Genomic DNA, 12616 nt, shown 5'->3' with positions numbered 1-12616 from the left:
TTTGAACAAATTATGCACATTCAAAAAATAAAAAGGTTGTAATATTACTTATTTTTAAAGCCACTTTGTGGGATATTAAAAATTGCATAGTGTGTTTCCATGAGGGATGGTTGCCAAGCAACCTTACCTTCTCCTGTTTGGTCCCGATGAGCAGATAGGTGGGGCTCTGCTCCTTGGGGTAGACAGCCAGGGTGCAGTGGGAGGACAGGAAGCCCCTCCCTCCCGCCTCGTAGTCCTCATCCGAGTCGCAGGAGCGGTCCACCTCCTGCACCCTCGCCTCATGCACACGCAGCTGACCCAGCGGGAACTGCAGTGGGGCAGGCAGAGACGAGCATGAAGTACCGGAACACTTATTTGTAGATTTTTTTTTTTTTTTTTTTTAAGTGTACAAAGGCTAAGATGTGTTGGCATTTCCACAGAATTTCAGAAGCAATTTATAAGTGGTCAACAAACACATACTCACACAGCTGTACAAGCAGAAGCATACATACTGTACAGTACACTCAAATATAGCCATAACAGCAAATAAACACATCTCACTGTGAACAAGATCTTAAAGTGTTTTGTTGTTTTGTGCAAGCATTTCATTGTTATGCAATTTCTGTAAAGTGTTTCAATATTTCACAGGGTCCTTCTAAAACCATGTCTACAATAGAAACATTGTAATGCAGTGATTATATGTATACATAACAAATCACACACATTGTGCGGAGATGATGAATGAGCGTCTTACCTTGTCATCCTGATTGCGGTAATAGTAGAACACCTTCCCAATTAAAGAACACCAAACCAGTTTGGAGTGGCCGTGTTTGACCTTAGAGAGAACGGAAATACCGCACCGTGTACAATTAGCTTTACCAGTAAAGTCACTGCGGTCACTTAAAATCATCAAAAAAATCACCACTATCATTTATCAGCATTCCCGGTCACACTGTAAAAACAAAGTTAGAGACAATTTTATCATGACAGAGTAGGTCAACATTACCTACATGCACTGTATGTGCAAGTGTGACACACATAGATGGATACAGAACATATGACAGACAGACACCTCCTTTATCCATACAGGCATCCAAAGTGGGGGATGACAAACACTCTCCAAATCTGGGCTTTCATTTCCATCCAACCTCTTCAGTGTTTCCCTGAGATGTTTCACTATGAAATCTTGCTGGGTGGGATATGCTGGTGAATAGTTCCCCTCAGTCAGCTGTCACGGACACATCACTTGCACTTTGCTGGCTACCTCAAGGCCTGGCTCAAATCTGAAAGCTAACTCTCTTCTACTGATGTATGTTTTTTTGAGCTGAAGCGCTAGGCATGTGTTGTGAAGATTAGGAATTTTTACAAAAAAGTTTAAAAACAATTCCTACCAAAAAATCACTTGGCAACAGCTGAGTATCAGACCAGGCACTGCAGCATTAGATTCATTTCACATATCTATGAGCAAATGTACGAATGTAACAAACAAACAAAAAAGTTTTTCCTTTGGTAAGATGAAAAGAAAACAGCAGAGAAAACAAAACTAGTTTATAAAAACAAAACACTCCAACCACCATTTAACAAGCATCTAGATATTACTTTGGTGAGCCAGCCTCTGACGATGGGCTTGGCGGTGGTCTCCGTGACAACGAGGCTGTCGGCCTGCACCTTGAGGATGTTTTGTAGAACGCGGATCCACTCTTCCAGAATGTTGGGGGAGTCAGCTGTCAGGTAATAGGTCTTCTTTTCTGTAATGAGCTGAGCCAGGATAAAGAGGGATTAAGGGAAAAGAACAGACACAGCAGGACTTATGGCTTTTTGTTTTAAACTTATCAATTCAAAGTGGGAATTCAATTAAGAGATTAAATTGAATTAAGTTAGTACTATTGTATTTATTTAGGTGGTAATTTCATTTAAAGATTAATCCATATACAAAAAAATACATCTATAATTATTGAACATTTTAATTGTTTAATATATTTTCTAGTACAGATTACTAGTGAAACCTTCAGATTGTTTTATATGTTTATTAATAGCCATGTATTAATGTATTGTTAAGGCCTAAAAACAAAACTGTCAAGTGTTTTACCATGAATGATTTATAATGCTTGAACTCCCTTGTTACAGTTTATTTTGTCTGTTGTACATGGTTAGTTATGGGTGTGTATGAAGCATAGCATATGGAACGCACCCTCACCTGGAAGGTTTGTGCCCCTTCACCACGAGCGATACGACAGGATGAATTGAGCTCAATCTGCCCCTGGGGCTTGCGGATGACATCACTCTGAAACACAAACAAACCAAAAAAAACACACAACGGTGGTACAGGGTGCTCGGATAAAGCTATTAGCAGCAGAGCGGTTTGCTACATTACTCCCCCTGCGGGCTGTGTGTAAGCAGCAAATAAATCAAACTTAACACACAGTGTCTCTATAGTGTATAGTGTCTGTATCTTTGTGCCGCACCATACAGCATGTACCTGCAAATGTACTTGTGGTTAGGAGGTTAAGGGCACCACTGTAAAAGGCAATATATATATATCCTGAAGCGGGTTACAAACAAACAAATCCTACCAGTAGTAAAAATTGAAAGTAAATGTCTAGTTACTCGCTGTATGATGGCCACTTACAGGGGATTTGTAGTACAAGATTTCTCTGTTCCTCAAAACGAACCAGCGCCGTTTCCATGCTTTTACCTGGCTACCCATTTTTAACAAGTACCCAGATTTCTCCAGCGGCTCCTGCAATAAATAAGTTAAAACAATTAGGAACCAAGACAAAGAAACAGACAAAGACATTAAACCCATACAGACTTGGCTTGACATAATCAGATGTAGGAGCTTGGCGCACTCACGGCAGTGTTACTCTCGCAGGAGTAGGTGGAAGTCCGCAGCAGTTTGTGTTCCGGTTCAGAGTAATTGCTGTCGATAGAATAGGCGTCTGGGGGGATAGCATAGTCACTCTCTGAGCTCACAGAGGACATGGACACCCCTGCATCGTTACAGACACAAAATAAGAAAGATCTCTGTTTAAATGTTAATGATTCTTACTTGGATGGTCTGCTTTATCATTGAACTTTCATTTAACTGTAACTGCATTTTGAGAATATTTATATGTCACAATAGCCAGACAAGAACCACTTTTTTGCTAAAGATTCTTGATGTCAGAATGTTCACATTTTCTATACTGCATTTGTACAGTAGATTCTATCCTTTTACATAATCCAATGTAGCACCTTGACTGGATATCATGAACATGTCTACACTCCAGGGATGGACTCCATGCAGCTAATCAGTCTTTTCTATTGCTAACAGACAATGTATTTCTGCAGTTTATCACATTATAAATTTAACACCGACCAAAAATAAATAAATGATCATATGCAGCTATTTTGTTTAAATAAGAAAACAGACTGTAATAATGCATGAATTAATTTTTTTATTTATTTTTTTTAATTAAAAACAACTCAGCTTGGATATTTCTAAGGTTCAGCTATTGTGTTCATCAGTGTTGACCCTCTAAAACCACTTGATGGCGCCACTTGCCTCTCTTGGTGGCCCGTGGGCTGCCTGGCGTGCTGCTCTTCTTTGTTTCGGGTCCAAGGGTGGAGGTACGGAGGCTGGCCAGAGAGCTGGTGTCATCCTCAGAGCCCGAGGACTCGTCTGGGAAGGGGATGTTGCTGATCTGAGTCGCCTTCTGGAAATGAGCAAACATGGTAATAAAAAAAAACACCACACACATGACAACCTGGTCCAAATGACAAAACACCCTAATGAATGGGAGGGGGACAAAATACTGTAGCAGGTGATGCTGGAGGTATAGTAACTCTAAACAGGCAGCAAGGACTTTGGAACCCGCTTAAGATCATACAAATACCGGCATTAAGGCAGATATACTGGAAGGAGGGGGAACATAAGGATATTTTTTTAAGGAAACCCTCAAAATAGGAAGGCAGTGGCAAACCAGTAGATAAAACCAACCAAAGCAAAGAATATTCCAGTGGAAAGGAAGGTAAGGTTTTTTTTTTTTTTCTTACACACCATTAACCTGGAATAGCCTATAGAACAAAGAGACTGCAGCCACAGAAAGTGCTTGTAACTAACAAAATAAACTCTTACCTGTCATTCACTACATAGCAACGTATATATAAGCAATTGTGACGGGGTGCCCACCCCTTGTATATTAAATTATTTATGTATGTATGTATGTATTTATGTTCATTTATATTATTTGTATTGCATTATTATTAGTAGTAATTGTATTTGTTTATATGCGGGCGGATGAAAGCCGTCCGCTATATAGTATTGTTTAGTTTGGATCGGCAGGGAGGGGGTTAAATTCCTCCCTGCCAAAACACATGTGAGAATGTTGCTGGAACCTTAATTATATAATTGTTAATTATTGGATAATTTGGCTCCAGCCACAAACTATAAAAGCGAGAGAAATCCTTTGTCTGGAGGAGAGCATTAGGAGAGGAGAGCGACTGCTACCAGAAAGCGAACCAAGGTACTCATTTGTATAACAGATTTGTTAGTGTTTACTTTGGCCAATGTGCCCTTTATTTTGTGTTTGTTTTTGTTTCATTAATAAAAAGCTGAGCGTCCTTGCGCCTCAGTTTGCCCCGTACATTCTGTGTTATTGTTTCATTTCCCTGGTCTGACATCACCCCTGCAGCTATCTCTGCCACAGCAAACCGCATATTCTGGGGAGAATCCATCAATGACATGTTAATGCTCTTACACCTACTGTATACGAGATTGAAGGCTTCTTACCCCTTTGAGTGTGGTGTACACAGGCACGGTGACATTCTTGTAGATGAGATGGGTGAAGGGGCCTGCGGCTGGATACAACGGCAAATTGGAAACTGCAAAAATATCCATTTATTAGCTTCACCTTAACTTAGTATTACATCAACAGCTACAACAATGTTATAGACTGAGAAACATCTTGTGTTTCAGTTTTAGAAGTAGCCTTCATGGTAGACAAGAACATATACAGTATATACATGTAGTTGAATGGCTTTGACCTTGGCTGTTCCACATGCAAATTGATATTATTGAATGAGTGCAATATGGACCCATAAAACAGTATTGTCTTGCATGTCCAAGTGCTTTGGAACACTGTTTATTAGTGTAAAACTATATCTATATGACTGGGTGATTATCATGGTTAGTGATATTTTATTGCAGATTACTGATGGAAAATGTTAACATTGTACAACAGTATTTTGAATTGACTACATCATAAGACAACCAGATGTCATCTGTCACAGGATTAAAATGCTGTTTCCTCTAAAGCACACTAATGGGAAAATTTCACATTTCACAGGGGAAATGTGAGGATAAACTGTTTTTACAAATATATATATATATATATATATATATATATATATATATATATATATATATATATTTTTTTTTTTTTTTTTAAAGCTATTCCAGAGTATAAATCGTCATGTGTGTGATTTATAATAAAGTTAATACGACATGTGTAGGGTGTCTCTTATTGTATGAGAGTCATTTCGCAGTTTGAGCAGCCAGAACTCGCACTTCACGAGATGACAGCTCTTATACAGTAAGACACACCCTACACACATGATATCTTACAGTATAGGACCAAAAGAACCCAAAAAGTGTCATGTATTCCTTACCTCTACTGGGAGATCCCGTTCCGAAAGTCACCTCAGACAGCCTCATCCCAGACTTTGCAACAGCATAGATCCGACTCTCCTGAAATGCGCAGACACACCCAATCTTCTTAATAACATACATCATATTATCCAAATATACTGTTACACAACCGATGACTAGATTATTGTTTGATCGGTATGACTCTGCAATGTATCCAAGGTAAAGCTGAAGTTATCCATCAACTATTTAAAAATGAGATTTGAAGGGGATACTGTAATTGTTTCTCAAAGCTCTCTGCACATATCTATCTACACACACACACACACAGGTGTTACCGAAATCCAGGTTATCCCTAATTATAACCTAATCCCACAAACACAAGAAAATTGTCCTTGGTTATTTTTACACAAAGAAAATGACATCAGTTATTTTGCTTCCTATTAGTGCATGAGTCCAGCCTACTGTAAAATATGCTTTTCATTAATAAAACAGGGAGCTAGGAAATTGATGTAATCAGTTTAAGTTGAAACAGCCAACACTCAAGAACTTTATAGCAGAGTGCACTGTCTGGCCTTGTCAGGGATGTATTTTGTTAAATTTAATATTTAACAAATGTGGCTGAAACAAATACCTGGACTGGTAGCGCCGCACCACTGTATAACTTATAAATACATTATTATAAACTTATAAATGATGGTCAGTGCTGTGTAAAAATGTTTTACTCCTTAGGCTTGGCTGAGCAAACTTTTCCGAATGACTTTCCAAGAACTCACCCAAGATGGGAACCTGTGCAGAGGAGGAGTGGGTGGCTTGACGTCCACATCAAAGAACTCCAGCTCCTCTGGGAGTGGGATGAAGGAGATCCTTTCCTCCCTCAGCCCCTCCTCACAATCCTCCATGTCCATTTTATCAGGAACCTCGTCGATGTCAGTCTCCTCCACCTCTAGGGTGCACTGTGGGGGCAGGGCGATTGGCTTGAAGGAGCTGATGTCAATGCTGACATTGATATGATGTAGGCGGTCAGCCCCCGGCTGTGGCTGGCTATAGTGCTTTTTGGCCAACTGGATGCTGTCCCTGGGTGTGAGTGGTGTCCTCACCTTTGGCAAGGTCATGCTGGTCCCAGAGGGAGCAGCCGAGGGGAAAGCAGGCTGCAGGGAAGGGATAGAGTGTTTGGGGGTGAGTGCCGGGATGACGATGAGGCTTGGCATGTTGGCCTTGCTGGGTGATGAAGAGCAGTGGCAGCACTGCGAACAGAACTTGCTGTTCAGTTCATCAAAGGAATTGTCGCGCTCCAAGCATCGGTTCACACATCTCTTCTCTGGGGGGCTATGGGCATCCCGAACAACCTCCAAATGCTGCTGCACCTCTGGGATCAAACCTTCTGGCAACTCTGGTCCAAAACCCCTTGCGACTAACTCGAGGGAGGCCTCAGGGCTGCAAGAACCAGACTTTGGTGATGCTTGGACATCTTTAGCCTTGACCAGAACCTCATCTTCTGCTGTGACCATGGCAACTGGGCTGGTCTGCTTTCTCACAGAACATGGAGACTTAGAGAGGGGGTCATGGTTTTCATGGGTTGAAAAGTCCTCCAGGACGAGAGGTGAAGTAGGGCAGCTCTGTTGAGATTCAGACACTTCTGCCCCCTTTTTCTTCAAATCTGTGTACCAAACAAACAAAACAAACTGCATCGCAGCTATACCATTGCATAAAATGTTTACTTCCTAACAAATGCTGACACAAAATGTTGATTGTTTTATATCTAATTATATTATCAAAAGACAATTTTGAGACATTTCACTGGCAACTCCTTTCATGTGAGGGAACAAGACAACCCTACAAGCCATAAACCTTTTAGTACCTTGGGTGTTTAGAGTTGGTGACGGTAAAAAACGTGCTGAATGCTGCCACTTGCCCTCCTCAACAGCTGTGGGGCTTGTGGGGCTTGTGGGGCCGCCAGGGGAGTAGACCAGACTGGAGAGGGCTGTGACCCCAGCTAGATTGTCATGTGGGTGTGATCCTGTCCCTAGTGTTGACCCAGGACCTTCCAGCAGCGCTGAAGACAAACATCACAAGAGCTTTATCTTCCTGTCAAATGCAACAACCAAAACAGCTTAAGATGCCCTTCTAATTTATTGCAGTAATTAAAGGAGTTTGGTTTACCTTGAATTTTGTCCTGGAGAACCTGGATCTGTTCAGACTGCTTTAAGTTGGAAAGCTTTAGCTGGTGATTTTCAATTTCAAGCTAAAAAATAAATAAATGTACTATAAATACATGGGATTGACAACAGCAAATTAATATTCTTAAAGCATTCCTGATTTAATAAAATGATTAAAACTGCAACACCTATAAAACACAGGATTGGTCTCCTCTTCAGTTTAACAATACCACTTTGTTGTATTGCATAGTAGTTTAAAGCACTCAAAAAACAGCTGAAAGCAGCAGCATCTCTGACGAAATACACCATCCTCCATTACAAAAGGCTTTAATTTTCATAATGATATATATTTAACAGCACAGGGATACATTTTAAAATGTATGTACTTAGTTTCACTTAATTTTTTTGATTATTTGATACACAGGATATTTGGCTTAGTTGGTTTGCCTTAAACAGACCTTCCGGTGTGCGTTGTGGTTTGCACACAGTGAAGCTGCCTTACCTCTCGTAGTTTGAAGGTCACCCATTCCTTTATTTTCGCTGCTTTTTCTTCAATGATTTTTGCTTCCTGTGCTCTCAGATGGTTCTAAGGCAAAATAAATCATGGTCATTTTCCAGATTTTCCTCTTTTAAATGAGTTCTTATGCTCCCACTCTCACTTGTACACTGATTCACAACAAAGCATAAACTCAGCAGATCTTAACCCATTGTTAATGGTGCACATAAATCATCTTTATGTTGTAAAATAAATAAGCATAACTTACTTATTTTAAAAAAAAGCTAAATAACACTTGTTGATAACAGAGGTTTTCCCCCTAAAAGATTATTGATGATTATTATAAACCTCACAGATTTTCTCAGCCAATAAGGTTCCCAATAGAGCGATCATTATCCCACATGTAGATGCTCTCTATGCTAATACCTGCTTTTCCAACTGCACCTCCAGCCTCTGAATCACCTCATCCTTTTCTTGTGCCTGACTGGACAGCTCTTGGTACCGCCTGAACAAAGAGTTCTCCGATTCGCTGGGCTGTACGTTCGCCGACTTCAGTTTTTCTTCCATTACATGTACCTATAAAAACAAGCAGCACGATGACTGCTGTGTAACTGTGTGTAACAGAGATCAAATGATTCTTGGTGTTAGATCTCCTTCCCGACCTGTGAGGGCACAGAGTAAAGGGAACAGAGAACCCTGGACTGGATGGCCCAACAGTTCATTCCCAGGGTTAGGCAGAAGTCGGACATCTAGAAAGGTTAACGGTGTGGCATCTGCGGACTGGAGGAGCGGGTGCGCTCGTTAACCGAGAGGTCATGGTAGACGGTATATAAAGGGGACGTAGCGAGGTGATCTGTTCCTTGTGATGGTTATGCTAATAACAGAAAGGACAGATACTGTGATTATTACCGTGAGTGTTTTGTCTGTCTATCTAAAATGTACTGTTTGTTTGTTTATTATGACTAGACTCCTAACACGATCCGGAGCTGTCGCCCACGGCCAGCACCAAACCCGGACAACCCTGCACATTGTATCACAGATAAATTGTACTTCACAGCGAGCACTACAGCGCGCACTTTGGACTGGTGACGGTGTTTGTATCTTGTGTGTGTTTGTACTGGACTAATTATTCCCTGTGCAGTACACCACATCGCTGTGTATTGTCAGTCCTCATATTATCTACTGTTGGGTCACCAGACCATTTGGATTACAAATAAAACAGAAAACATTTCACCCGTACTTTGTTGTCAGTCTTTTCTTGTTGGATTATGACACCTGCACTTCACCAGCTTTACTAATTATCACTTTGCCACACTGCGATACAAAACTGAAGGATCAGCAAAGTGTAGCTGCTAGACTGTGCTTTAACAGCAATGCTACTGTAACAAGAAGAATGTTATTATAGGGATATAATGAAAAGGGTATAGCCCAGATAAAGTGTGCTCTGCTGAACTTCGCTGCTGTAACCATATAGTTATACAACAAGCTTTGAGAGATACAGAACTTAATAACCCTTTTCATATTCAGTGGTACTGAGTGAATTAATTTTTGGGCAAATCTCACTGTTCAAAATTAAGCTGCGTTGCTAAGCAGATGCAGAGCTTGATCTAAAGAAAGTAAATCTCTGTATTCATCTTTTAAATATAGGTTTAAACATACTTTGTTATATAAAGAAAATAATCCATGAGCAATAATCCATGTCCCATGGTTATTCCACTCATAAGGACACACAAACCCCCCAATTCTACATTTCTATTTCTCGCTTGCAAGACTTAAAAACAAGATTACAATTACAGTAGAAGGTTTGTTTGCGGGACTTAAATACTACAAAGTTAGTGAGAATTTAAAACAGAATTGCAAATTGTGTCGTTGACCATAAGGATTTCGTTGTGGAAAGAAGGTACAACTAAGTGTGCAAGTACTGGTCGAGTAACTACTACTGTGACAAAAACAAACACCCAAGCATTTTGGAAAGTAACTGAAAACAATCAGTATATAAAAAGCAAAAGCCCCCACAAAAAAAAAGATTTACATAAAACTCAAAAATAGCTAAAAATAAGCACTGAAAAACGTAATTAATAAAAAACGAAAAACAGAAACCTTATCTATAACATTCCTGGTGTATCCTCTATTGTTCAGTGCAAAAGAGGTCATAATTCATTTAACCAGGAGATTTACCCATTGAGACAGAGGCCTCATTTACAATCTGGATAGCAGTATCAGAGTAAAACCTGTAATTAAAACGCACACAAGCCTTCTTCCCTTTTATATTTCTGCTGGAATCCAATTAAAGAGCTTAGCTTTGATGTTTCATTAGAATAACCAAGCGTTTCCCAGTTTGATTGTTAAGTAGATACACACACACATTCATTAAGACGGCTGGTTATAGCGCAAATCTAAGTTTCACATTACAGGGATTTATCTTTCTAATTTCCTAATTCTAATTTACACCATCTCGAAGCTGAATTGTGTAAACTATAACATGTAAAGTCTGGGAGCATTGGCTTTGAAGATATCTAGTAAATCACGTTAAGTACATAAATCACCAAATGGCTACCAAACGCTCTGTGAAATTACAGTAGTTTTCTTCTGCTTCATTTGAGACTGTGCGTATGCTGACTGTGTAGCAATGTCAGCATCAGAACAGGTATTCATTTACTCGGTTTAGACTTGTGTCTGTTTTTTAATTTAATAAATCAATTCATTGTTTTCTTTTATTCATTCGTTGTCTTGATTTTGTATTTGTGAAAAACATTGTGCTTTACCAACGATATATACAAGCAGACAGATTCATAGATAACAATGTAGATTTGTAGTTAGCACTGCAGTTACCGTATGTGTTCTTATTTCTATGCACTGCAGTTGTTTTTAAAGGGGATCGCGTAAAACACAAAAAATCCCAATAAATATCACTTTAAATGTAACTATGTCATTACATGTCCTCAAAATGTGCGGATATTTAAAGTTGTACACCCTTATAAACTCTTTTTCACCTTGTATCCATGTATAAAGTTTGTTTGTGTGACGGATGCACTGCTGTTATGGATCCTAACTGGTAAGATGAGGCTTAAAGCTCTATAAAAAGACACACGCAGACAAGCCTGTCTCCTTTGTATAGTGGTTAAGCGCTTCCTGTGCATTTGTTTGTAAGTTCGCTCCCGCCCTGTTACACATGTATTGCATAACTCGCCATATTTTTTGTTTTGTATTTAGGAAAATATATATAAGAATTTCAGTACTTGGAACAACCTGCCCTCTGTTGGAGGTATCTCTCAAAATGAACATGGTCCAAAACAAAACCCAGATTATTATTATTATTATTATTATTATTTATTTCTTAGCAGACGCCCTTATCCAGGGCGACTTACAATTGTTACAAGATATCACATTATACATTATTTCACATTATACAGATATCACATTATTTTTACATACAATTACCCATTTATACAGTTGGGTTTTTCCTGGAGCAATCTAGGTAAAGTACCTTGCTCAAGGGTACAACAGCAGTGTCCCCCACTGGGGATTGAACCCACAACCCTCCGGTCAAGAGTCCAGAGCCCTAACCACTACTCCACACTGCTGCCCGTACCAGATCCTGTGGTTTGGGAAGCCTACCTGCTTCTCAGCCTTCTCTGCTCGCTGGTCCGCCTCTGTGACTCTCAGCTCCAACTCCTGCATCTGTAGACAGACCATAGAACTGCTTAGCGGAATTCTCACACACAATAAATCAAATGTGGAAGCTCCTGCTCTCACTCTACAGAAGTTTATAGTACTGGAAACTATCAAAACTTTTAAAATCTGGATTGTGTTATTTTGTTCATGGAACATTTGCAGAGATACTTAAATTGTATTAAATTGAACTCACCGAGTCTATCTAGCAAATGAATGGGTATTATGCAAGACGATCAAACAATTTCCAGCAAGCAACATTTTAAAAAAAAGTGCCGCAAAGTTCAGAAACTGTTCTGTTTCATCTCACTTCTGTGCTTAAATCTTTGACCACCACCAGTTTTGGATCTTTGTAATTTTACCTCAGATTTAGTTCCCTTTCATCACTATATGTGAACTGTCCTAATTGACTGTAATGACTCAAGGCACTTTGTTTTTAAGTGTTGCACTGGACTATAACATTTTGATGAGTATGTGCTTGCATTTCAAGAACGTTCAAGTGCCTATGCTCAATTAACCTCTATTCACCTATGGAAACAGTACTGTAGTTACACAGGATATACTTTTCAGAAATTAAGTTGATGGTTTTGTTTTGATTTCTAAATCAAATTCAGATGTATATATTTGCATTCAACTGTTCAGAAACATTAAAAAATAAAACCAATTTAAAACAACATTGGTCTT

At 39.5% G+C, this 12616-nt stretch overlaps 1 protein-coding gene across 1 annotated transcript in view; it reads right to left on the bottom strand.

Moving 5' to 3' along the window:
* LOC117421828 (pleckstrin homology domain-containing family H member 1-like) overlaps positions 1–12616 on the bottom strand; it is a 43006-nt gene that overhangs the window by 10710 nt on the left and 19680 nt on the right. Inside the window, exons 3-17 of the mRNA XM_058987510.1 lie at positions 11879–11941; positions 8687–8836; positions 8267–8350; positions 7769–7850; positions 7467–7661; positions 6382–7265; positions 5629–5707; positions 4751–4842; positions 3524–3674; positions 2833–2969; positions 2609–2719; positions 2177–2263; positions 1579–1737; positions 734–814; positions 128–307 (exon numbers count right to left, since the gene is read on the bottom strand). Of these exons, the coding sequence (XP_058843493.1) occupies positions 128–307; positions 734–814; positions 1579–1737; positions 2177–2263; positions 2609–2719; positions 2833–2969; positions 3524–3674; positions 4751–4842; positions 5629–5707; positions 6382–7265; positions 7467–7661; positions 7769–7850; positions 8267–8350; positions 8687–8836; positions 11879–11941 (2535 nt within the window). The remainder of the gene's footprint in view (positions 1–127; positions 308–733; positions 815–1578; positions 1738–2176; positions 2264–2608; positions 2720–2832; positions 2970–3523; positions 3675–4750; positions 4843–5628; positions 5708–6381; positions 7266–7466; positions 7662–7768; positions 7851–8266; positions 8351–8686; positions 8837–11878; positions 11942–12616) is intronic.

This window comes from Acipenser ruthenus, chromosome 15 (genome assembly GCF_902713425.1).
Source record: "Acipenser ruthenus chromosome 15, fAciRut3.2 maternal haplotype, whole genome shotgun sequence".
Classification (NCBI taxonomy): Eukaryota; Metazoa; Chordata; class Actinopteri; order Acipenseriformes; family Acipenseridae; genus Acipenser; species Acipenser ruthenus.
This window is presented reverse-complemented; position numbering and strand designations above follow the sequence as displayed.